Source organism: Pseudomyrmex gracilis, unplaced genomic scaffold, assembly GCF_002006095.1.
Source record: "Pseudomyrmex gracilis isolate BER0280 unplaced genomic scaffold, ASM200609v1 scaffold_7, whole genome shotgun sequence".
In the NCBI taxonomy this organism is placed as follows: domain Eukaryota; kingdom Metazoa; phylum Arthropoda; class Insecta; order Hymenoptera; family Formicidae; genus Pseudomyrmex; species Pseudomyrmex gracilis.
In genome coordinates, this window is record NW_018020591.1 from 1,481,627 (window position 1) to 1,507,578 (window position 25,952).

At 40.2% G+C, this 25,952-nt stretch overlaps 2 protein-coding genes across 3 annotated transcripts; both read right to left on the reverse strand.

Annotated features, from left to right (window-relative positions):
- Positions 1 to 1,247: 1,247 nt before the first annotated feature.
- LOC109859805 (proton-coupled amino acid transporter-like protein CG1139) lies at positions 1,248 to 14,642 on the reverse strand. The gene is made up of 8 exons (XM_020438383.1): positions 13,946 to 14,642; positions 7,013 to 7,065; positions 6,796 to 6,918; positions 5,667 to 5,939; positions 5,485 to 5,569; positions 2,301 to 2,570; positions 1,818 to 2,169; positions 1,248 to 1,559 (listed from the first exon to the last, which is right to left on the reverse strand). The coding sequence occupies exons 1-8, from the start codon at positions 13,979 to 13,981 to the stop codon at positions 1,315 to 1,317; spliced, it is 1,437 nt and encodes a 478-aa protein (XP_020293972.1). The 5' UTR covers positions 13,982 to 14,642; the 3' UTR covers positions 1,248 to 1,314.
- Positions 14,643 to 17,849: 3,207 nt separating this feature from the next.
- LOC109859073 (AP-3 complex subunit delta-1) lies at positions 17,850 to 25,835 on the reverse strand. Of its 2 annotated transcripts, XM_020436958.1 has the most exons (14): positions 24,971 to 25,833; positions 24,725 to 24,820; positions 24,451 to 24,579; positions 23,957 to 24,367; positions 23,326 to 23,399; positions 22,627 to 23,070; positions 22,315 to 22,542; positions 22,073 to 22,235; positions 21,785 to 21,967; positions 21,275 to 21,695; positions 20,929 to 21,197; positions 20,229 to 20,795; positions 19,719 to 20,144; positions 17,850 to 19,624 (listed from the first exon to the last, which is right to left on the reverse strand). In XM_020436958.1, exons 1-14 carry the CDS (start codon positions 25,064 to 25,066, stop codon positions 19,532 to 19,534), a joined length of 3,600 nt encoding a protein of 1,199 aa, XP_020292547.1. In that variant the 5' UTR covers positions 25,067 to 25,833; the 3' UTR covers positions 17,850 to 19,531. The 2 variants fall into 2 exon arrangements, with proteins under 2 accessions (XP_020292547.1, XP_020292537.1); XM_020436948.1 differs by having other exon boundaries at positions 21,785 to 22,235; positions 24,971 to 25,835.
- Between the last annotated feature and the right edge of the window lie 117 nt (positions 25,836 to 25,952).

Here is a 25,952-nt window from a genome sequence, read left to right on the forward strand (position 1 = left end):
AACCAAAAAATATACTGTTATGATAAAAAAAATCATAACTTTCAAACAAATTATGATGGAGCAAAAAATCAACCGGGAAGTTAAAGTTTAGGGACCAAACTTTGATGAAAAAAATATAACGCATTTATTTATAACAAATATGTGCAACATTAGATTAGATTCGAAAGCACGAACAAACAAAAAATCGGTTCACAAATTGATAAAAGGACGTTTCGTTGTCCTTCGCATATATTTATTATTCTTCGCTTGGTCACTCTCGCGATTTGTTACGTCGAACTCGTTTCTAATCGCTCACAAAAACAAAATGACACACGTCGCCGTTTATTTCGTTAGATGAATGCAATAACGTTGCGGTATCGATTTATTAAGTTTGCATCGCGCGTCTGAAAACTGTGTACATGTAAAACAAACAAGAAAGATAACGCGGAAATCTGGTCATATCGATGCTCGTTGTTAGGCAGCGACCTGCTTATATCATTGAAATATCGATTCGTTCTTACACGACTCATCGCTTAAGTAAATGTGTGTGTCGTGCGCACGCGAACGCTCTATTTCTCTTGGCTTTCTCCTTATCGCGGTAAAATATTAAAACCAAACGGTACGGTCAAGAATGCACGGTGAAACAATTTTTTACTGATGACTTCAAACGCAATTCGGTGATCGCCCGAAATTACTGATTGTTTTTTTTTTTTTTTTTTTTTTTTTTAAGGAGAATCAAAGGAATGTGGCAGTATGAAAAATAAAACAATTTGAAAAATAAAACAATTTTTATTTTTAATAAAATTAAAATTACTTTTTACATACACAACATACGTTTGTTCTTTTGTTTTTGTTTTTTTTTGTTTTTTTTTTTTTACGTGACTGACGCGCCAGGCGTCACCACGTCGTTGCACGGTCCATGTATCGACATCTTCACTTGTGCGCATTAATAAAAATAAACAAAAAAAGAAATAACTTTGCCGCGCACTTGGGAGCTTCATCCCGCGTCGCCGACGTATCGAAGACCGAAGTGCGCGATCGACGAGCCGTACGAAGTTTAAAACGTTTTATTTCGGTCCCCCTCCGGACCACTCCGAAGCCTCTAAATGCGCTCTTTTATTTTTAGGTACACTTACTTTTAGCAATGATCAACTTTAACTACTTGTATCACATTGTCGTCGTTTCTCGCGTCGAAGAAACGACTGCGGATTCTCCCGCTCTTTTCACTTTCCTTCTCTCCTTTCGTCTCTCTTTCTTTCTCCCTCTCACTCTCTCTCTCTCTCTCTCTCTCGCTCGGCGATCTCGAATCTGGTCTTTAACGTCGTTGCGCGATTCTCACGAGAACTTCTTGATGATCTCGCTCAGACTCGTGTAGGTGCCCACGATCAGGCCCAGCGCGCCGATCAGTATCAGACACGTGTTCTTCGCCAGCATGAGCATCTTCTCGGTGTGTCCCATCACTCGCCAGAACGTGCACAGTTGTATGATCGCCGGGAAGGCCAGCCCCAAAGCCGATAGACACAACGCGCCGAACAGCGATATGAAGAGATCCAGTTCCGGAATTGAGATTGCCAGCGCAACTGAAAACAGAATCGCAATTGAGATCGTTTAAATTCTTTTTATGTGACAAATAAGCGAAACTGGACACGGGATCACGTTACGATATAGAACGCGATTAAAAGAGATCGAAAAAAAAATTCAAAGATGTTGGTAGGACTCGATCTTCAGATTCGCACCGACGCTTTTGATCAGATTTTGCAGATTCGAAAGTTTTCGGTTTAATTACGCGAGAACTGCGAATGAGATAAAAAATGAGATATATGAAGAAATCAACTTACAAGTGATCAAAATGATGATAGTTCTGACGACGTATTCCCAGGCCAGCTTGAAGCTGTACTTCTCGAGATGCGGACCGATGTACTCGTTCCACATTATATCGATGGCGACGTAACATTGAATGGGATGCGTGAAGAAGATGGCGATCGCCAATAGTATTTGCACCGCTATGCCGAGATCCTCATCGGGCAGGTTGAGGGTGATGCTGCCTTCGATTTTGCTGCCGTAACGTATGTAGCCGAAGAAACCTATGGCGGCATAAAGCGTGACGATGATGCTCATCGAGAAATTGAGCACGCCGCAGGGTTTCACGAAGGATCTGGGCGTCTTCATCTCGTTTTCCAGCGGCATAATCTTTCAACAAAACAAAGCAGACACACGCGCAAATATTAAATATATCTCTTCTTTTTATATTCTCATTTTTATTTCGAATCTGTAAACCCCGTCTTTCTGTATGTGAAAAAATTCCAATTTCGATCGCTTACCACGCCGATGGATTCGAGAGCGAACAAAACGGTGCCGAAGAAAAGCGGAAAAGTTTGTATCTCCCCGACGGTAACGCGGTCCTTGAACGACAACGGGTCCTTGAAGATGTAGTAGAGTATAATGGCAAAGCCGGTGAACATGATAGCGTTTGCGAGGGTCGAGAACGGTGCCAGGAATTTCAGATTCCTGATGTAATTAACGAGGATCAGGGGTACCAGAATGATCGCCATGTACTTTTCCAGCTCCATATCAACGAACTTGCTGAGTCCCTGGAAGAAGCAAGGAGAAATACGGGATTATTATTCGCGAGCGGATCTCTTCCGCGGAATCTCTTCCTTTCGATTCTCGTAAGGACACGTGTGGCAGATACCGTTCGATACGATTCGAATCGTTAAACACGCACGTAACGCGTCGGAAGGAAAAATCGTACGATCGAAGGCACTTCTATATCTCGCATCCACACGTGACATTGAATTCGTAATCAAATCGCGCGTGCTAGATTTCTCGAGTCATCTATACCTACCGTGTTCTTTTGTTTGTTTTTTTTTCTTTCTCGCCAATGATCGATCCCGATCTCGTCACGTTCGCGTCCTCGAACGAGAAAACTCTTTTCGTCGTCGATTTTTTTTTTGCGAAAGGTCGTCTTCTTTTGCACGTGCGCGTATTCGCACCGCGCGTACTACTAGTTCAGTGCATCTGAAAACATAACGACGCACGGACGACATTACATTTTTCGCTCATCTTCCTCATTCATTCGGAATTTCGTTCGTTTGGAAAATTCGCTTCTCTCGGAACGGATTTGTACAGAGAAGTTTTTTTGTTTTTTTTTTTTTTTTTTGTCCAAAATGACGAATTTCGCATAATTTTTCACAATTGATTCCAAATAAACGTGAACATGAGTAAAAACGGAAGAAATAGTCCAGAACGCGTCGTTGCTTCTCAGATTGATAATTTGCGTAATCGACAACGCAAAAAAAGAAAAAAAACGTAACGTAAATTCCGCATCTGATCGAAACACGCGCGAAATTCGCACACGACGATTAACGTAGCGTGTAGTGATGCGATTCCAATTGCCATTCTTACGATGCGATCCCAAGGGCAGCAGGAAATAGGTGCGTTATTGTCGTTTAACGTCCTATCATTAACAGCCGTCGAATATCTTACGTAAAACAAACGTTTACATGAGTTGCTGCTGACGTGCGAGATCAATTAAACGCACCCTTGAATTATCGGTTTGTACACACGAGCGTGATTACATCGTGTCGTTAGATTTGTTCATTAAATTAATAAACAAATGAAAGATTAAATTAAATTTTCTAACATTCGCGTTGCTTGACGAAACGAGATTTCTTGACACGTTACGTTTACTTTTTTTGTTATTTACGCCCGCTCGTAATTTCTTTCGCGCATCACTCACGCGTAACTTCATTCGTTTCTTTCGACATCTCTTCTGTTACGTAATATTTTGTGTACGTTGTAAATCGCGAAGAACATTTACTACACGCGCAATATTTTCATGTGGTAGTTCATGTAGTGACTTTTATTTAAAACTACAAAAAAAACAATATTTTTTCCTGTCTCTAGATTTTCAGAGTTTCTCCATTTCAATTTGTTTCGAACAAATGAAAACTTAACGCGTCACTAACTTCGTAAGTGATGCGCGCTGAGGTATCAAATTTGTGGACGTTCACGTCGCATCCGACCCTGAAGTCGAGGCGCGTTCGTTCCTACGAGCGCATAGGCGATACGCGGTTCGGGTTTACGTGAACATACGCGTTGCACATCTACACACACTACTTACTTGCCATAATAACACATGTCGTAACGATAGTTAACTATCTATTACATTGCGTACTACGCAACGCCTTCTAAGTCACGATTAAAGCGTCATCCACACAAAGCGCGATTTTACACATCGATCGCAGTTAATTAAAAACATACGTCGAGTTTGTTTTCTTTTTTCAAGTTCGGTAATATTTTGTAAGCTGAGTTTTTTACGACCAACATTGATTACAAATGTAAAATTAAATTCACTATGTATTAAAAACACGTGTGTACTTTTTTTACACGCAGTTTTGCAAACGATATTATTTGAATCGTAAATTGCGCGTTGTGTTAAAAAAAAAAAAAAAGTTAACGATCAGCCGCGAGAAGCAAAAACTAATTGCGATCGGCTCTTATATATGAATAGCACTTAAATTAACGCTTGCATGCGACTCTTACTTCCACTTGATCCTATCGCGATAAGATATTCTGTTCTGCTCTACGTGCGATTTCCCGACCACGGGGCGAGACAGCGAAATTCCATAATAAATCATTACGCACGTGTGCGCCGCTTCGATCTCTGACGTAAGAAGTATCGAAGTGGAATTTTCGATTATAGAAGAAATTCGAACGCGGATTAAATCGCGCGGGAAATGTACTCGGGACTCGCGTGAGAACGCGGTGTATTTCTCGCTGATCTCTCAATCTCGTTGCCGTGACATCGTCGTTGAAAATGTCGATGACCGGATCGCCTGTGTTAGGTACAAATTACCTTGACTCAACCGCACGCGCATTAATTACACAGCGACTGTCTACTCGCGTATTCGCGCAGCATATTTCCCTGACCCAGATTATTCCCTTTTCTACCTACCTACGCGATCCTTAGGTAGATATGCGCGATATATATCGAGTTGATTGGCGGTGGCGAGAGAAAAATTCGAGCTAATAAAACGATCGATGATTTTATCGATTGTAAGGGGAAAAACTCTCGACAATGTACGGTTGTAACAGCAAAATTACGTGCTGAAATATCCGAAGTACGCGATATATTTTATTTTAAATACAATAATATTATCCGCAAGAGTAAAATATAAATTTTCGTCATTTATACACATTAGATATTTTTTTTTTTTATTTTCGATATTTCGAATTATTTCCGCGATTTTATTTCCGATATTTCGAATTATTGTTTTTAAAAACAATTGAAACACGTTCTCAGTAAGAAATCGTGTTTCCATTTGATTGTTCGATTTCTCGTTGACATTGCGCGTGCAAATTATAGATGAGTAACGCTCGCAATTACATTTCAATAATGGAAGCGCATGTTAACATTGAAAACTTGTGACGTGTCACGTCACGCGGGAACGCGCATTTGCGAACAAAGTAAAAAATAATTGTCACCCAGGCGGAAACACTCACCAATTGCAGATTCCTAGAAATGAAGACGATGTAGACGCAGCAAGAGCCCATCTGATATATTAGCAGGAAGATGTTTATCACGTGTCTGTGAAGAGAAACGGTTAATTTGTTGTAAAACAAGTGCGACTCTAAATAAGCAATAGTGTAGAAACTGTAAGTAGAAATAAAGTTCATCAGCTCACATGGAAGTTTTTGAAAATGATCTCAAGAACGCTGGTCCTTCGAGCAGCGCCGCTTCCGCGGTCGCCGGATACGTCATGGACGGCACCCTCTTTCTCTTGCACAACTCGTACTCGGACTGAACGAGGATACGCATACAATATGTACACAGAAGACCTATGATGATCGTGGCTATCAGGCCGATCGCGTATCCGGCGTGATAGAACGCCTTCGGCATAGCGAGGATTCCGGTGCCCAAACTGCCCTTCAGTAGATGCAGCATCGTTTCCGCGTCCCTGAAAAATCCACCGGAAACCGAATGTTTATTACTTTTTTTCTGTCTCGAGCGTTGGACATTGACAATCGGTAAATGTCCAAAGTCGAAAGTACGCAAGGTTATTTTTAATTAGACACAGAGGACAGTATATTTGTAAATTATAAAGAGACAACGTATTTTACAAATTTGTTATTTTTATCAGATTTTTTATTTTCATTATTATCAGAATTACTAAATAAATAAATAATTAACTTAATTAATAATCTAGATACAGTCAATAATTGTAGAAGAATTGGTGAAAATTGTTTAATTATATAATAATTTATACATCAATTGCAATAATCTCGCGCGCGCGCGCGTGTGTGTCATTGCGAACATTTTCACGAGAAAGATACTTGAGGAAGTCTTTTGACTTGATTATTGAGTTAAAAGGCTACTTAGCATAAAACGCGCGGTGAACGATCAAATGTCGTTTTACATGCGAAGAAAGCATCGCGACGCGTTACGTAAGCGCGCATAATTGTTACTTCACAACCGGCAGAGAAGTTCTTCTTTGTCTGTCGCTTCTTCGCTTCGATTAAGCTCTTCTTCGAAGCAAATCAAACGCTCGTCAATGAACGCCGATTGAACAATTGCGTTCTAACAACGTGCCAAAATCAAGTCTCGTTGTTTACTAATTAAAGACTTTATGATTTCTGCGTAACTAGTAATCGTCAAAGTCTTATCAACAAGGTAATAAAATAGGAAAAACATCATCGTCGTCGCTCGCTGTCTCTTATATTTTTGTTTCACTTTCAAAAGTCGTTTCAAAATAACTTTTATCGTACAAATTATCTAACACGCAATTAAAGGTGTTATTTGCTTGAACCACTTACGTGGTTGGATGCTCCACTTTCCTGTACTTGTACGGATCGTATTCCTGTTCGGACGCGCTTTTCTTCTTTTCCTCGAGCTCCAAAACGTAAACGTTGTTGTGTTGTTTTTCGCTCGATTGGTAACTGCAAAATACACACCTTCTGTCAGCGGCGAGATTCAAGCTTTTTTTTTATTTTTTTGTTTTATTCGACATCTAAATGTAAATCGTTCTCTCACCCATTGTTGTATTCCTTGGATGAGGAAGACTTTTTCGCGTCCTGCAGAACGTCCTGCAACAAAACGCAGAAGAAACTTGAAGTAATTCAAGAAAACAACAAGAGAGATCGTCAACGGGAAATTTTGACGTGAGATTAACAACAACAAACGCACGAATGCGCATTGTAAAAACAAAAAAATTGCTCAGGAGTAAATTATTCCGCGCTGATATTTTCCACGCTGTTGCGCGAAAATACACGAGCGATTGCGTAGATGTGTAGCAACGGATAAGTTTCGTTGCCCGCGGCTTTTTCCGTCTGTGACAATTGGATCGGCGCGGTCGATTGTCCAACATATTAGCACATTCGTGTAATCGCTATACATACACTTGTATATCTTCTTCTATCTCTCTCTCTCTCTCTCTCTTTTTCTCTCCGTTGAAATAAATAGAATCTTGTTCAGCGATCGGAGATACGAGTCGCATGAATGTTTAATCTTTCGCGCAATTTAAGTGCAATCAGGTAAATAAGAAGATCCGCAGATTCGAGACTGTCGACTTGACGATTGCGTGCCGGTCTCACATGCATAAATAACGTAGGAAATCAAACGCGAAAATCTCGGTTTCCGCGCGTGTAAATTCCTCGAAAAGATTCCTTTTTCGCGTGCGATTGAGTTTGCAACACGAGAATACGTACGGGAAATTTTCAAGCGTCACATTTGTGCAAAAGCACAAATTGCATAATGCGCGGATACGACCGTTTAATTTGTCCTTCAAAGCAAAAGATTACGCCCACACCGGAATAATGAGATGCGTGTCGTTAACTACACGCGTGATATTTATATATACGGTAATATATAATGATCACGTACATATAGCGTGGAAGATTCCCGCGGTTACTTGAAACGTTTTTAATAGCCATACGTTACGAGGTGTTTTATCAGTTAGTAGAAAAAATATACAAATGTCTGGTATAAATATTGGATTGCAGCGAGGAATTTTCCGCCGTGCGCGGCGGATCGACGCGCGATTTCTTCGCGTCTTTATTTGTATAATTTCTGATAATACATGTTTTCTTTGCGCAACAGAAAACACGTTTCAATTGCGCAAGAAGAAAAGCAAATTTGCAATAAGAAGTATACTCGAGATCGAAAAAACAAAATTGATAATAATTTTTAAGAGAGAAAATCTACTTTTGATTTTACATAAACACCAGGTTCTCTTCCGTCAAAAATACAAGCGTGATGTAATTTCTCTGTTTTTTTCCTGAATTTTATATATTCACATCTTATGCAAATGGAACAAAGATAAAATTAATTTGCAAAGAGATGATCTACATTGATGATTTTACACACAAGCAACAAATTTCAAACAAAAACGACAATTTCTCCCTCTGTTTTTCCCGAATGTTATTGTCGCGTTTTACACAAATAAAAAAAGAGAGCATCTCTTATCTTGTTTCCCACATTCGCAATGTTTTCCTTTTCCTCGTTTCTTCAAAAACGAATTTGTAAATAATAATGCGTCATGCGTGGGTGTGTTAATGACGATGTATTCACAGCTGCGGAAAGGAGGAGAAGGAGAAGGAGCGGAATTACTTTGTAACATACTTTGTGCATTGCTAATGACCGCTAAAGATGTTAATTCGATCAGTAAACACGCGCGCAATCGTCAGTGTGCTTTTCGTATTTTTTTCTTTCTTTCGCTCGTTTGTCGTATATATCAATTAGCGGTAGCGATAAGTTATTTAATCAAGATTACAAATATACCTCTTTGTTCGCCGGGATGTACGCGCGCGCGCGCGCACGTGTGTCACACATGCGAGAGAGCGCGTCGATTAATGATTAATAGATCGTACGAGCGAATTTATTTGCGCAAACGTTAATTCGACAAGTGAAATGCGAACGATCCTGTTTTCTCGCAGATATTTTTTTATCCACACATCTGTTTATTCGCTCTTTTATTTTCCACGCGACGGAATTAAAACAAAAAAATTTCTTCATCTCGAATCAATTTTTGCCCCGCGTATCTGTTTGTTTCTGATAGCGCGCGCGGAATTCCGTATCTTTCCCGTATCGGGAATCCGAGAAGCATCCGAATTTCCGAACGAGTGTTTGTATTTAACTCTTATACACACTCGTTCTCAACTACCGTCTGATCTTCTATTAACGCGCGCCGTGTGTCTAGGCCTGTTATTGATCTCGATCGATCGACGATAATTATCTCAATGAATTGTTAGAATTTGTGTATTTCGAAAAAAAGATGGAAATCGTAGCGAATTAGCTGACACGGCCCTCAATAAGAATGACTAATAAGATAAGTTTCCGCTCGTCGTTATCAGTCAGAAATTTTCAGATGACGAAGTTCTAAGTGTGCTATAGAAAAGACCAATGGAATATTACGGAATTTTTCAACGGAATTTCACGATAAGAACGGGCGCGCACGCTCCGCTGAACGTGTTAATTACTTAAATAGCGCGCTAAACCGAGAGTTTCGCAACACACCGACAAACAAAGCGTCGGTTTTTTTGTTGTTGTCGCGTTTACAAAAATATCGCGATTGTGAAGATTTAAAAATAATAATAGTGCCGCTGCGCACAGTTTACGTTTGATTCGCGTATCTGATTCCACGAGGTCTTTTAATTCTCTTCTCTCTCTCTCTCTCTCTCGAATCGGGTCTTTAAACTTTTACGTAATAATGTCTGTTTTTCCAGTCAACAACGCACCGACGTTTTCTCTCCATCCCGTTCTCCCTGGAATTCATCAGATCCTCGACGCGGATCGTCGCGCGAACGTTTTTTTCCCTCCCGGTTCCTTTCCATAAAATAGCTCGCGGAAGTACTCGAGAGAGAGACGTCGCACTTTATCTCGCGTCGCTTTCGATCGCGACGGATTGCTTCTGACTGCAGATTATTTGCATGCGACACATCCGCGCGATTCCTTTTTCTTTTTCCGCGTAAAATTATTTATTATTAGAATTTAACACAAATTATACATATTGCGCGACTAACGCGGTTGATTTATCGCGGCTTATTTGGAATTTTGTCAGTTTTCCCGGTAAGAAGAAAGATAAAACAAAAACAAATTGGTCACTCGACGCGCGAATTCCTTTTTGGATGAATCATCGCGCGCGAGATAATTAATTATAAGCGTCACATTTTTGCGCTAACTACAAGCACCAGGTGTGTGTGTGTGTGTCCGCCAAGTGTGTTTTACGTAATTTGCGCGTCACGTCACATTTCGCGCGCGAGCAATCTCTCTCTCTCTCTCTCTCTCTTCCGTTTGCATACACACGTAAACAATATTATCGCGCGTCCTAGGAAAAAAAATAAAGCTAGCTCATTATTATTACGCGCGTATACGCAGATATAATCTTACAAGTCAGAGAGTCAGACTCTGACTAACTAAGAATTCAGTGCACACGCATGAGTCATAACGTTCGGCGGATACACAAGCGTATCGAGGCGGAAGAAGCGAACGCAAGCGGAAGGAACGCGGACACAGATGCGCAACTGCGTTTCCAAAGAATTCCGATATCAAAGAATTCGCGCGGATTTCCGCAACGCGAGGAAACGCGTGCGCGCCCGACCGCCGATGAGATTCGAATTCGCGCGTCGTCGTCTTCCTCGCGAGCGAACGAACGAACGAACGAACGACGTGCCCACACAGGCACGTTTCGTTCTTGACATTATGCTCCGCGGAGAGTGTAAACGCTCTTTTCCGCGAGCATAATGAACTCCTGATCGACGCCGGAGTCGCGCGCCGTATAGAAAGTTTCGAAATTACGCGTGGATCACGCGGATCGAAAACGTTACGCGCGCGATATTACGCAAACGATCGATCATTTTCGCATCGTTCGATCTTGAATTTTCACGATACGTATGGAAGTAACAAAACAATTACGCGCTTAATTATCTTGAGAAATATAGATCTGTTACGTGCGCGTCTCGATCATCGATTAAGTCCGCCGTGTTTTTAATATTCGTTCCCATTACACAAGCCGCTTCGATCGAGATATAACCGGTAATCCCGGCAGAATTTCGCGAGATATACCTGAATTGCGCCGATAATTCTTCTCACGTATGTGTATGTGTGTGCGCGCGCGTGTGTGTTTTTTGCTATCTTTTGATTTATTTCGCGCGCCGTTATGTATTCGATGTTACAACACGGCGAGTTCGACGTCTGAAGGTAGGAAGATTCTCTCCTCTCTCTCGCTTGTGTCTATATTACAAATCACACATCTGCGTATCTCGTCGCGTTATCGAGATATTTTCGAGTAGTGGGTATTAGCGTAAATAATCTGCGCGCGAGATATTGTTGTTATCAGAGGATGATGAGTTCCTCTCTGAAAACCGGTAAATTACGCGACGAAATCGACATCACGACGGAGATCCGTAACGACACGGGATTGAGCAGTCATTAATGTCAGATAATGTTATTGCTTGAAAGAGAAACTCGTGCTTAATTTGCGGTCTTACTACCAATCCGCGAGATAAGCGGAAAAATTGACTGTTCTGTTTATGACGCGGGATCACGAGACGGAATTTCAGATAGAAGAGGCGCCGAAAAATCCAATGCAGAGACGTGCGTGTTTAGTCATTAGACACGCGCGCTGCACCGGCGACAGGGCGACGCGTTATTTTTTAATCTAAACGATTTAAAAGAGATAACGGAACGTAATGCATTACATCCACATTGCATTTAACTGAGAGATACGATAGGTGCACATGCCCGGTCCGTTCTCCAACGTGAGGAAAGACGTGTCGAATCACGAACACCGCGCGTGTCGCTACATTTTGTGCTCGTCAACGTTTTTATTTTTATTCATTAAATATATCAAATATATCAATATTGTTTAAGTACTTATTAAATATATCAAAGATCAAAAAATATTTTTATGAGAATTTAATTCGTTTGGAGGAAACCAAATTTTCCTTCAGCAGTTTAACATCAAAACAAACAAAATGAAATCAGATCATCACAAATTAGATTGCAAAATCTAAAAAAACGGAAAATAACAAATTCACATATTTGCTCTCATCTCAATGTAATGTTTTATCCGCGATACATTACAAATTTATAGTTAAATTCACGTCAAGCTCGCCAAGATCCGTTGGCATTCGATATCAGAACGTTTCCGCAACAGTCTTTTTTCTTTCTTAAATTACATTCCGAGAGAAAGTCAAGCACTCGGCAAGGTCGTTAAAAAGTCTAATACCGCAAGGGAAACAGCGCGCTCGCAAAACCGCTTTGACAATATTCGGACGCTTTCGCGCAAATCGTGCACGTGCTTGAAGGTCCGGAATCGCGCCCGGCCTCGCCTTCGCGAGCGAGGTGGTCCGGGGAAAAAAAAAAAAAAAAAAGCGGAGATCGAGAAAAAAGAGCGCGGGAAAAGTCTCCGGAGAAGGACATTTCGCAAAAGCCGAGTCGCGACTCGTGAACGCACGTCAATCAACGGCTACCGGTCCGTTTATCTATATTTTCTTGGTTGTGCAACGCACACAGCTTCGATCGCCAATTATTGTGCGTATTGAGCGAACAAAAAAAAAACAGAACAGACAATCGCGCCGCACGTGGTCGCGAGCAATCGCGAAACACGAGAAAACAATGTTGTCCTTCGGGTGTGAGCGCGCAAGAGGAGCTCTCTCGTTCTCGCCCGCAATAAATCGACGCGATCGAACTTTCCATTCTCATGATCGAACTGTCGCGCAATCCGCTAAGCCGTCGAAAATATCACGTGCGCGCAACAGTTACATTCCGCTTTATTATTATCCTGTCTCGTAATCGATCCCCCGCGGGTTATTAAAAAAAGACGCGATATATATACTCGGTCCCGCGCGATTTAGAGACACACTTTCAATTCCGTTTTGAGCGAACGCGTTTTTCATCGATACGGTTTAATTAACGCGTAATGATTCGCGAATTGAATCCCGAGAGATAACGCGAGCGGAAAAAAAATAAGAAAAATAAATGATAACGCGCGAAAATCAATGAGTCTTTCGCGGAAAGGTGAGAGAACACACATTTCGCTCGCGCGCGCGCGCGCGAGAGAGACAGAAATATATAAAAATGTCTCACCATCTGCGATTCTTTTCTTTCACATCTGCATGTGCGTTCGACAATTGCACATTTTGCAATTGTAATTCCGCGATATCGGTTTCTCTCTCGCATAATCAAAAGTGAGGTAACGATAACGTCGTTTTTCAAGCTTCTGCCGTTTGAATATCGGCGCAGTTCGCTCGAAAAAAAAAAAAAGACTGAATTTTCTTTCGAAACGCGCCGCGAACGCACAAGGCCGACGCATTAGTCCGGTTTACAATTGCGGAACGCCGCAAAAAGAAAGAGAAGCCAGAGGTTTCTGATAACCGCGAAAGGTTAAAACCTTTGCGCCGTGAAAGTGTGTTGTTTTCACGTTTCATAAAATAAACTCATTAAGGATAATCGCGAATAAAGTAAAGCTATTCGAGCGTTCGTTTTCCGCTAAGTCAGAGTTTTGCCTTTTCCCCCCGCGTGACTTCCTCTCCCCCTCCCCCTCTTCGTCCCTCGCGACATTTACCGTGGACTTTTCCGTGTCAAGGCGTAGCAGGTGTTTCGCGAGGTGTTTTAATCGAGAAAGAGAAAAATCTTATAAATATTGCATTACTTCCTGGAACAACACGTAATCTCGCGAGAAACCGCGAGAAGGACGCGTGTTTTTCTTTTTCTGATAATTCAACTGAGAACATCAACACCTTGTCATTCGTAAAGAAAAAAAAAAAAACCAATATCGAAGGAAGATTCGCGAAAATTAATTCACGGTGAAAGTAGATCATGTCACGTGTGCGCGTCGGAAAATCAGACGTTCGAACACTGACTTATCTTCCCGCGATGTGTGTAAACACATTCATCGCTTCTTGGTTGTTAATAAATACATTTAGATATCGACACGTGTGTCTAATTCACATTATCTTCACTTACCGTGCTCGACGTAAATCCCAAATTGACGTGCGACATCTTGGAGAAGGAGGAGCACCGATCGGATCACCAGACGAGACGAGGGTCCTGTCGTCGCGACGCTGAGAGTGGCTCGGGAAAACGCGAGAGAGAGAGATAGAGAAATTTGCGAACAGGTGTGAAATCTCGAGATAAAAAAAAAAAAAAGATAAAGATAAAAAAAAAAAAACAATATAAGTTGAGAAAAGGGAGAAGAAAATGGCTCGCTTTTAATCTCTGAAGGTACGTTGCATTGTCGTGTCGTCACGGCAAGGTAGGTGTACGGCCGCCGCAAGTAGACTGATCTGAGTTAGCGCGCCAAGTATTATTTATATAGCATCGCGGCATGTGCGACTCGCGCTCGCCTGCTACCGTTTCGTATCGTTTCGGTTACCGGACGGTTCCGGACACGGCAAACCGGACGCGCGAGCGTTCTTCTATTCGATGACGCTTCCTCGTTTCGGAGCTCCCTCGTGTCGGAGATGGATGATCACCGGCACATAATCCGGCGACGATGACATTTCGGGATTCTGCATCCGAGGTGAAGGCGAAACACGTCTTCGCCGAGTCAAAGGCGACGGACACGACTCCTCTCGTTCCGTCTGCATTCTCCGTGTGCGCTCGATGAGGATAAGTGCGAGGGCACAGGTAGTCCTTGTGTGTATATACGGGACGGGTGATGCGCAAGTTGACGAGGAGTCTTACGACGCGCTCGTCTGATCTTTTAACGCAATGTATTGTTTCAATCAGCTTTATCTCGATCTAATCTACGAGAGAGAGAGAGAGAGAGAGAGAGAGAAAGTTGAAAAAACGATTGGCAATGTAAAAAAATACATATACATATATAAACGAGGTCATCGTACAAACGCGAACGAAGAACAATATATTGATTTTGAGCAATTCTCTTGATTTTATCACCAAATGTTTAACAATGATGTTTGTTTAAATTCAAAGATTAAGTATTTTTTTACGAAGATAAAAAGAGATTATTTTCAAGAAGACGATAATGCAGAGAAATCCAATCGAGAAGAACCTTCGGCGATACGCCAAATAATCGCGATCGAAAATAATCTCCGCTCAATCGAGCTGATCAATAAATTGACGCAATGTGATTGATTTATTGCGAATTTTTTTTTCTTGAAAATTTGAAAGAGAGCTCCGCGTTTCTATTTATTATCCTCTTTTGCGATTTGTAAATATTTACACGTGTACGATAATGTAATTTATTCACTTCGCAAATATGTCAATGGATTATAACCAGTTTAATTTATTCCGTTTCTCTTTTCTTTCATTCTTTTGTCCGGCGCACGCTCAAATAAATTTTATGACTTACGTAATGGGTCGAGATCTCGATTTTGTGATGTATGTATGTATTCGACAAGAGATAGAAATATCTGGTATTTGCATTAAAAAAAAAAAACAAAAACAAAAAACAAATCCATTCCACTAGTTGCAAACTTTTAAAAAAACTCGAAAAATCGACACGCGTCATTATAAAAAAATTTCCAAGATAAAAACGTTTCACCGAAGTATTTGCTCCTGTGCACCAAATACAAAATATAAAATCGATGCGTATCTTATTTATTGAACGATGTAATCACACAAATTTTTATCTTCCCGCGGCACTATTTGATGTGATAACGTAAAAAACATCTATGTGTTACGTGACCAATTAAGGTAATTTTTTTTTTTTTTTTATGGCGTCCCTCATTTATAGTCTTTGCAAGTTTGTAAAGTTTGTCTAGCAAAGAGTAGAGAGATATCAAAAGCCTTATCTTTTTTCATATTCCGCGAAAAAAAGTCTTTCACGTGTGCGGACAAATTCGACACCCGATTGTATCTTACACACAAGTGTTGATAAATTGTTGTACATATAAATTACATCAGAGATTAAGACGCTCTCACACACGACCGTGTATAAATTACACGTTAAATTAATTATTGAATTTTTTCGCGGCGTTATTGTCTCGTGCAAAAACCAAACGTTTTCTTTTTCCACAAACTCGTCGTGAGAAAGAAAGAGTTAAAGAAACAAAGAGTTAAAAAAAAAATCGATATTTTTTTTTAAATAAAATCTCGGCAATAAATCATGTCATTTTGACAGTTTGACATTCGTAATCGAGATATCGATCTTGAAAGAGATACGCATGTTACCGATTGAAAAACGTGGCTGGAATGCCCGAAAACAACAGAAATATGTAATATTCTTTCTGCAATTTTTTTGCAAACATATCTAAAAAAAAAAAAGAAAAACAAACAAACAAAAGAACGAGAGAGCGCGCGCGTGTGGTGGTGGATTTCTCTCGGAATTACGGCCACGACGGTCGCACGTTGGCTGACAGATTAATTATCGGAGTAGAAGAATGCACACACGTTTATTCGTAGAAATCATAATCTTCAATGAGAAGATAAACAATTCATAAAGTATACGCGCGCGTTTGGAAGACAGAGTGACGCGCGCGGTGTAGGAGATGACACACATTCCACAATATATGACGAAGACCGTTTCGTAGTGGCAGAACTCCGGCGAAACAATATTTTCCACACGTGTGGAAAATTACCGATTCGGGAATGTCGCTTCTCGAGCGTGTTTCAAGTATAAAACCTAATCGCGTCGAAGCAATTAATTATTAGTATCTTTAATCTTCGCGCATTAATCTAATGAAGAGACACGATAAAACACACGTATATTATACAATATATCTATTAGCGTAAGGTCAAGTGACTCGCTTTTCGATTTCGACGGAACATCGTCACTCCACCTGAGCGAGAAAAGAAATAAATAAATTTGTTGTTCACCGCCAAATCGATAACCGAATCGCGCGCGTGCATTCGACAATATTGTTTCCGCGAACAAACCCGTAATCAAATAATAATCGCTTTTGGCTGATAACTGACGAAGCGATTTGAGGAAAAATATATCTCTTTATCATTCGTGTGTGATCATCGACAGTTAGGGATGGGTACCTTGGCAAAGCCCGATGACTCCTCGTCGAAGGCGCGTGACGTCGTCGCGCCACGACCATGGATATATTTCGTGTGGGAGTAGACGTGAGAGGTCGATGAATCCACTTTTGAATCACGGTCTCGTCCTTTAGACTTCGCGCGGTTCACCTTCCTTCCAGACAGGGCATTGTGTACAATACACTCGCGCGCACGGATGATCGCGTCGCATAATAAATTAAGAATCATCGCTCTCACAGAGAACAATGTCGTACTTTGACACACACACGCGCGCGCGCGCGCGCGTACACACACTTGCTTTTTATTTTTGCCTTCCAGAAGGCGTAGGTACGTGAAAAACAAAATTTTTTGGCCGTCGCCGCTCTCGCGTTTGAGTATGTGTTTAGAAAATATTTCATACGTTTTGCATTAAAAAAATCTCAATTTGACTTTCTATTCGCGACACGCGCAAGAACAGCTTCGTCGGAAGATTATCTTTGGCCGCAATAAAATGATTTGATCGAGAGAAGTTGCGAACGATATATATATGTATAATACGTAGGTACGTTGTATTCATAACGTTTCTCTTTCTATAAGTAATGAACTTTTACAAACCAGTTTTGTACGTCGATACGAGACGTTACTTTGTATATACGCGCAACGATTATGCGGTATTTCTTATTTTCACAGTTGCCGCGTAGTCGTGTGAGGAAAGATTCGAGATCAAATGAAGAATTGCCAGTCTCGATTGATTTACACAGTGGGTATTTAATAACATACGTGTCATGGTCGACATGCATTCTCAATTTGTTCGAAGAAGAAGAAGAAGAAGAAACATTTTTTTCGCTTAGCGCGTATATCATAAAATATAAAGTTTATTACAAAAGTAGAGATTATATCTATATATTTGGTGTCTGTTTGTATATACGTTTTTCTTTTTTTTTGCTTTTATTTTTCTTCTCTTGCTTGAATTTATTTATAATCTACGGGAATTGGTATATATTTCAATTGCAATCGGAGGAGACGCGTGCGTTTCGACGAAAAACGTCGATACGTTGCGCAAAACTTCAATGTAGGTATATAAAAATGTTTTCGAAACAAAAGAGAATTGACTTGAATCTCTCGCGATGATTTTTTTTTTTTTTTTTTGGCACACTTTTGACAGTCAAAAGTTTAATTAGTTAATTCGAACAACAGTTAACGTAATAAAAATCTATGTGGAAAACAATATATATTTAAATATATTTAACCTCTCAAATAGTGTAGAAAGAAAAGCAAATATATATATATATATAATATGTATACATAAGATTATACAAAATAAAATACAAAACTTAATGCATGATTTTTTCACATGATTATGTGTATAGGGGTTTCATGTGCTTGTATAATGCGTGATCTATTTAATTTCAAATTTACATAATTTTTTTTTCTCTCTCTCTCTCTCTCTCTCTTTCTCTCGTCTTGATATTATTAGAAGCGTTGCATGCAAAATATGCTCACCGTTTGTTAAATTCATGTTTACAAAAATCAAGCGCATCTCGCCCAGTGTATAATATATTTTTTTCTATCTTTTTGTTTTTACAAAATTAAAATAAAGATCTTAACAGTATAGCGAGAGCGCAATTCCATTGCAATTCGATCAAAAATTGAAGGCATCGAACATAAAAGTAGCGAGAATTCGATTGTTTATATATTCGTAACGTTTATTTTCCGTACTGTACAAAGAACCGCGCGCAAAGCACAGCCGCGGATATTTTTTTTTTATATTTATTTATATAAGCTATATCTTCGAGAGCAATTAACTTACACGCCACGTAGCTGTTTAAATGCAACAATGTACAGAGAGACATAAGAAAGTGTCGTAATTTACAGAGAAAAGAGTTTTTTTTTTTTGGAAGATATCAGAATACAGAGTACAGAGTTGTGGAGCGGAAAACTGAATAAATCCTCCTTCCTCGAGGTACGATATTCTTGAACTCTGCGCATGATCCTACGTATTTTTTTTCTTTTTTTTTTTAACTCGCTCGTCAGAGTCGTGTCGTACCCAGACTCTTGAATATTCTTGTTGTTAGAAACATTATACTATCTACTTTTACTCCAGTGTCTTCAATTCTTGGCAACGTGTTCCTCTCCTTCACAATATCGCCCTCACACAAGTACAGACATGTGTACATATACGTACATGTATTAATGTGTACATATTATACACACATGCGCAACAGTGTATACATAAATTGCGCATGTGTACAATATATATGCGTGTATACATATGTATATATCTCTTGAATAATTAACAAACTCTTTACGATCTATTAGATATTACACGTAAAATTAGTTTTTTAGGTAAGATTCTTTCTGAAAATATTCAATGGGTCTGCAGATACACTATATAGCCGCTGTATAATTTTTTTTTTTTAATATATATATATATAACAGACACAGTCGAAGAGCGTAGAGTGGTTTTCACTCACCACACACCGAGCGAGTGTTTCACACACTCACACACCACACACACACACACATACACACACACACACATGCGTCCGCGTGTTATCTTAGTACAACTGCGATAGGATAGGAGTTAATAATTGCAAAATATAGAACATTTGAACATTCAAATCAGCATTATGTCAGAATCCTCAGTATTTCGTCTACAATTCCCGACAGTAATGAGTTATTGTCACTTTTACCTTCGATCATCAAGTTTCCCGTCGATCTCTGTAAAAATCAAATCGCGCGATGTGTAATCGAGTTTTTTTTTTTTTTATCGCCAAGTTACTTTTTTTCAACTGAGTAAAAATGAGCGACTTACGTTATATTTCAACAAAAGGCACACATGATGTCCCTTCAAAGAGTGTCCGTAAAGCGACGCCGTGTCGTTAATTTGTTCTACGAGTGTGAGATTGCATTTACGGCAGATAGCGTTGAGAACCGCGTCGAAGTCCTGGGAAGGCGTCACTTCTCTCTTAATCCTAGATACTAATTGACCGCTTGTGAGAAGTTCCGTGAGTATGTCCTTGTGAGAGAGATGACCGATCATGAACTTGCTGCACGACAAGTGCGCGGTGAAGTCGAGCTTTTCTTGTTGCGTGCCCTCTTTATCGTCGAACATGTACGTCAGTGTGCCTCTGAGCTTCTGAGCGAACGTCACGTCCGAGACTAAAATTGTGAACTGGGTTTCTTTACTAGATTGCGGAGGCAGTTGAAACGGCAGTTTCATCCCGAATTCGTCTCCAGGCTGGAAAAGACATTAATGGACGAAAATGCTATTTATCTTCGAGTTAAACCAACAGAATATTCCTGAAACGTGTTAATTACTCACATTTCTAAGTAATTTAAGTGACAACGTGTCCGAAATATCGAAAACAAATTCCCTCACGAGCGACTGACCTAAATTCGTAATGTTTATTGACACGGTAATTTGATTCGAGTCATGAGGGATCTGTCTCAACTCGTACGTCATGGAAATGATTTTGTTCTTCGCTAATTCCTCATAGGCGACACTTTGCTGCACGGAATTCGTATTGATCTCGGAATTCGGAATAATATCGTCTTTTAACTCCGGTAATATTTCTTTGGACGGGGTGGATATTCCCGCAGTCTCTTCGTAACCCAATAATTTTTTCTCTTTCTTACTTTTCGACTTCTTTGATTTTCGATGTTTCGAGTCTTCCTCGGTGGACTTCTTGTGTTTGTCCTCTTTCTGACTCTTTGACTTCTTGCGCTTGCTCTCTTTTTGCGACTCGTTGGACATCTCCGTATATCCTCCAAGAGCGGGGGATTGAACTTTCTCGGGAGAATTGGTTTCCAACCACAAGTCGGGCGACTCTTTCTGACTGTTCACCTTGTTTTCCGCTTCCTTTACTTTTTTTTTAGATTTTCTATGTCCCTGTCGATAATAAAAATATACGTGATATCAAATCAATTATTAACAAAAATTTTATAGAAGTCTTATAAATAAACTAATTGAAATCACGTTACGGTACACTTTTTCATTATAAAAAAAAAAAAAACTAATTTACTTTTTCCTTTTTGGTTTCTTTTTCTTCAACTTTCTTCGTTATATTATTTTCAATAACTCTATGCTCCAAGACGGGCAATCTCTCGTCTTCTCTCAAAGGCATGTCAAGGTCAATGTTCAAAGCTCTATGTGGATCGTTAGCATCCACCACATCGTAATCGTCGCTGTCGCTTATCTCCGCGCCAGGAGGAAGTTCTCCTATACCGGTGTTTACTACTTGCACCGGTACTTTATCATCCTGTTCTTCGTCCTCCGACGCAGACTTTTTGCCTAAAAATGTTCAATATTAGAAGTCGCGACTTCCTAACAAATTTTCTAACAGTACGACTTATGTATAAGATAATTACTTTTATTTTTCTTCGACTTCTTCTTCTTTTCGTGCTTTTTATGTCTTTTATGATTGTTGTCTGTACTTCTGTTTCGACATCTATGCGAATTGGAAATCTTTAGAGAGATCGGTATGTCTAACTCCGCGACGGGAATGTTTTCGAAGTCTTCGTACATGTTCGATGAATTGTGATATGACGCGGTAGTCTTGAACGAGCCTTTCAGATAATGAGGATTATTCTCTTGTTCTAGTTTTCTCGCCTCGCGTCTCCTCTCGAGCTCTTCCGTCGACGGTTCGTTCGAGTCTCGCTTGGAGTACAAGTCGCTCGGCTTTTCTGTCTTAATAAAAATATCATTCATATCTAAGTCTTCTGAATCTGAGCTCTCTGAGGGAGGATCGTTGATCCACGAATCTAGATCCAAGTCCTCAGGTATTGGTACCTGCAAGACATTCACAACAAAATGTATAAATAATCCACAATTTAAAATTGTTTTAGTTTTACGCGTATTATCACTAAAACATCCCCTACTTTTCTTTGAGCTTTTGGCGCAACCGGATTAAGTTCACCTTCGAAAGCCTCTTTTAGTTCCTGGGCAAGACCAGGATTCTCTTTCAGCAATTCGAACAGCACTAACGCGGAGCTCGATCTTTCTTGAACTTCCAGATCACCGCTGCAGACAAACGCTTCTATTTTGTCCTTCAATCCATAAATCTGTACAGCAAGACCCAATTTAACGCGCAATGTATAAACTAACTTTAAAAATGTTAAAAACAATATCAAAGTTCGATTATCATTACATAAACTATGTTGAAATACCTTGTCCATTGTTTCGCTATCACCTTCCTTTTCCGCTTTAGCAAAAGTAGTTGCAGCCAATTTTAATATATTGTGAACATAAACAGCCTGTATATGGCCTGGCAAACTAGAAGCTTGCGATCGCAACATAGATTGCAAGGTTGCCAAAGGATCTTCCAGTTCACTACCGATTTAATAACACATTGTCAATCATAGTGATTACTGACGAACTAACAAAATCTTGCAAAAAAAAGAATCACTACCTAGAGAATTCTCCGCAGATCCATGCCGCGGCGTACAAAACTTCAGACATTGTCGCCCTTGGCTGGCCGGTCAAAAGATATGAATTCTCAAGCAGTAAGGCACATTGTTGAACCGCATATTTTCGTATAGCTTGTACGCGAATCGCTACGTCGAGTAATTGAGTCGCTACTAATGGTCCGTGCTTGGTGCCTTCCATTCGCGTAAGTTCCACCAATACAGATATGTACCTGCGATGACGAAGTCTCACATTGATTGAATTTTGCTTTTCGAAGAACGAAATTTTGAATTTTTGAAACTCTCGATCGACTTACCACTCAAAATAGGTAATAAACTGATAATTGTTCTGTGAGCAAATTTGTATAATCTTTGAAAGCAATTCGTCGCGATACGTAGTGCCTTCGGCTTTGTCCATGTGCACCATTAACTTCTTAACTATCTCCATTAGATTCTTCTTAGAAACCATTCCGTACAACAAGTCCAAGGCACGCAGTCTTATACTTTCGTCTTTGTCGTCGAGGCATTGCATAATTAGATCTTTGTGAGCCTGCACGCTCTTCGGATGAGTCCGCAGTATCTTCGACATCGCCAACAATCCCAGATACTTCAGATTTTGGTCAGAATCCTCTATCAATATTCTCAACTTCTGAACACACAGCTGTATCGAATCGGAATGATTCGGCATGCCGGACGATATAGAAATCAATACGGCTATTACCGTATTGATACACTCGTAGAGTAACGACATTGCGGATGTACTAGAAAAGCATCGGTATGTTATTATGTTTGTTTCCGACTGTGTTGTTTCGATTATAGAAAGTGTTCCATATGTGCAAATTACGTGAATAATGCTACATTACGAGAGAGGTAAAAAACAACCGAGAGAAAATTGACAAACAACACTGCTAAAGTTCCAAGCTGGTTATTACTTGTGTATCAAGCGATGTTAGTAACAATTTACAAACGCAATGTTATCGATAAGTTGTGCTTCAGAATAAAAATACATCATGTACCTGTGTATCAAATTGGTAAGAGGCTCTATTAATTTTTTTCCAAGCCTAGGTTCTAGAGGCGTCAATGCTCCAAACTGAAAATACGATATCTTTGGATTCTAAGAGGTACTTGGCAAAATTTTTTTTTTTTCAACAAAGAAGTGTGGCTTACTTCTTACTTCATCAAAATCGAACACGATAATGAGACATAAAGAAAAAATGAGCTGTCACAAATGATGTTTGGAATAAAATGTGTGCGTTATGTGCCAAATATATATATATATACAAATGTTTCTACGAAAACGCTTACTGATACTGATGCGCTCTATCAATAGCGTCGACTGCACATAAAAACATTTATATAAAACTTCATTATATATAGGATAAAACAAACTTATAAGTAATGTGAAACCTTGAAATCAGATCAACTAATGGTTGTGTGAGTCGCCGACCCAGGTTTGGCTCGATCAGAGTTATAGTTGAGAACTGAGTAACGAGAAACAAAACCGATATGGCTTTTACAAATATTTAAAAATTATTGTAAAGATATCAACAGAGAAAAACAGATTGCGGATGAGTTGATGTTTTTGCCAAACTCGTGTAAAAGAACATCTCGTTGATACTCTGGCGATAGGAGAGCAATAACACTTACCAGTTTGATAATCTTAATGAGCATCCAATTATTCGTGGAAGTCGTCATTAGCTTAAAGAAAACGGGCGCCAGGCTTAGATAATTTTTCGGATTTTTCCTGGCTAATTCGCAGACTACATTTACAGCCGCGCTCTGAACACCGCTGTCCGGATCTTCGAGTTTTTCTTTCAATCTAGGAAACGCTGGTCTCAGAGCCTCGGGAAATCTCAGGAATACCTTGTACATCATCAAAACCGCCTTCTTGCGCAGATACGGTTTTGTGGATGTCAGCAAAGTCATTATGTCGTGAACTAGGTCGCGCGCTAAGTCCGAACTTATAAAGCAAGACAGACCACTCAGCGCCAAACCCGCATCGTATTGGTTCTGACTATTTAAATCTTTACGAATCATATTTGTGGTCAGCATAAGTAGCTACAACAAAAGAAAAAGAACATTACAAAACAAGACCACACGTGCAATCTTGCATCTAATCTTCTGTACAAGTAAAATTTTACCTCTGTATCCGCGTGAAAACTCTGACTCGCAGCAAGGTAGCCAATTCTCTTGTAAGTAAACTTTGCAGAAGACATGACTTCTATTATATTAAACCCAGCCCAGCTAATATCATATCCTAACATCTGGAGCTAAAAACACAAAACCAGATCAGTTGTCAATAATCGGAGCAAAATTAGATCGAATTGATTCGTATAGCAAATCAATTGCGCAAAACATTATTACACATCAGTGTTTAGCACTTGTGTTTTTTTTTTAAATTTTCACAAAACTCACATATGTTAACTTGGCCACAGCGTTTGCCTTGACCGCCACATTGTCCTGCCGCAGCTCCTGCTTGATCTCCTCGATGCATTGAGCGATGTACTTCGCCTGTGATTTAAAAAAAATCACAAACAATTCGTTTAAAAATTCGTGTCGCGGACAACAAAACGAGAGAAATAATGAAAGATTAAAGGTTAGGTTCCGACAACAATTTCACCGGAGAAATATCGCGAGAGATCATCACGGGAAGGGGATCACCTCATTCTCCTTGTTGTTCCTGATCCCGCGCACCAGATCCGTCAGATTCTTGTCGAACATACGCTCGAAGTTTCCCTTTACTTTGCGCAGTGCCATGATCGCATTTGGAAAAAAAAAAAAGAAATTAAAACGTCTCTTCTCTCTCTCACGCGAGTTTATCACTTAGGGGGCTTCCTCGCGCATCGGCCGGATCGTAATTTTTCTGATTGCAATCGGGACGAGACGTGGCCCTGACACCGTGCGATCAACCGTGAACAAACTCGTGGGCATCAATCTTGCGGGTTTTTACCATTCACATATTTTTGACAGATCGGCGAACGAGGGACTCCCTGATATATCGGAAGTCATTCCTAGGAAATGTCAAAAGTAACAGGCACAACTGCCAACCCTATCTGCACCCGAATCCGACGTATTCGCTCATCGGGGCGCGCGTGTCTCTTCGTCAACGCGATCCGGCCACTGTGCGACTTAGGTGCCGCGAATTCGAATCTCGTGTCTCACTTTTTTACCCGAACGTGTCTGTGTACGCGCGATATTACGTAAATTCGCATCTGAATATTATTGTGAAAACAAATAATATCCGAACAATATCAAAAATCAACTGACAAACACGTCGAATTTCGAAAACACAGATTTGTTCCCTGACAGCTGCACTTTTGCAACACGTCGTCCTTTTTCCTCTTTGTTTTCCGTAAACAGAGAGAAACCAAGCACGCAGCGCGAAGCCTGGGCGATGATTTCGCGTCGCAATCTGACGACGAGACGAGTTGAAAATTCGTCGCAAAATAAAAATCGAGTCCGTATCGCGTGTAATTTGCGATACGGAAAAATCCGCCAATCAAACGTCCGATCAAAGAGACCGCCTTGTTAACGCGAGAGGCGCGCGATTGGTCGCGCTGGACATCTTCAATGAAAACAAACAACAAACACCGACTGACGCGGTCGCGATTATCGCGCACCCGACACATTTGCATTGCGAGGA

What these genes read in the sequence shown, in the direction of transcription:
- LOC109859073 (XM_020436948.1), bottom strand. Translation starts at nt 25,066, where the DNA reads ATGGCACTGCGCAAAGTAAAGGGAAACTTCGAGCGTATGTTCGACAAG. An exon ending in TCATTAAGATTATCAAACTG is followed by an intron (nt 23,400 to 23,956) that starts GTAAGTGTTATT and finishes TCGTATTTTCAG; the next exon opens with TTTGGAGCATTGACGCCTCT. An exon ending in TTTATTACCTATTTTGAGTG is followed by an intron (nt 22,543 to 22,626) that starts GTAAGTCGATCG and finishes TCGTCATCGCAG; the next exon opens with GTACATATCTGTATTGGTGG.
- LOC109859805 (XM_020438383.1), bottom strand. Translation starts at nt 13,981, where the DNA reads ATGTCGCACGTCAATTTGGGATTTACGTCGAGCACG. An exon ending in TTTCTAGGAATCTGCAATTG is followed by an intron (nt 2,571 to 5,484) that starts GTGAGTGTTTCC and finishes TGCTTCTTCCAG; the next exon opens with GGACTCAGCAAGTTCGTTGA. An exon ending in TATCATCATTTTGATCACTT is followed by an intron (nt 1,560 to 1,817) that starts GTAAGTTGATTT and finishes TTCTGTTTTCAG; the next exon opens with TTGCGCTGGCAATCTCAATT.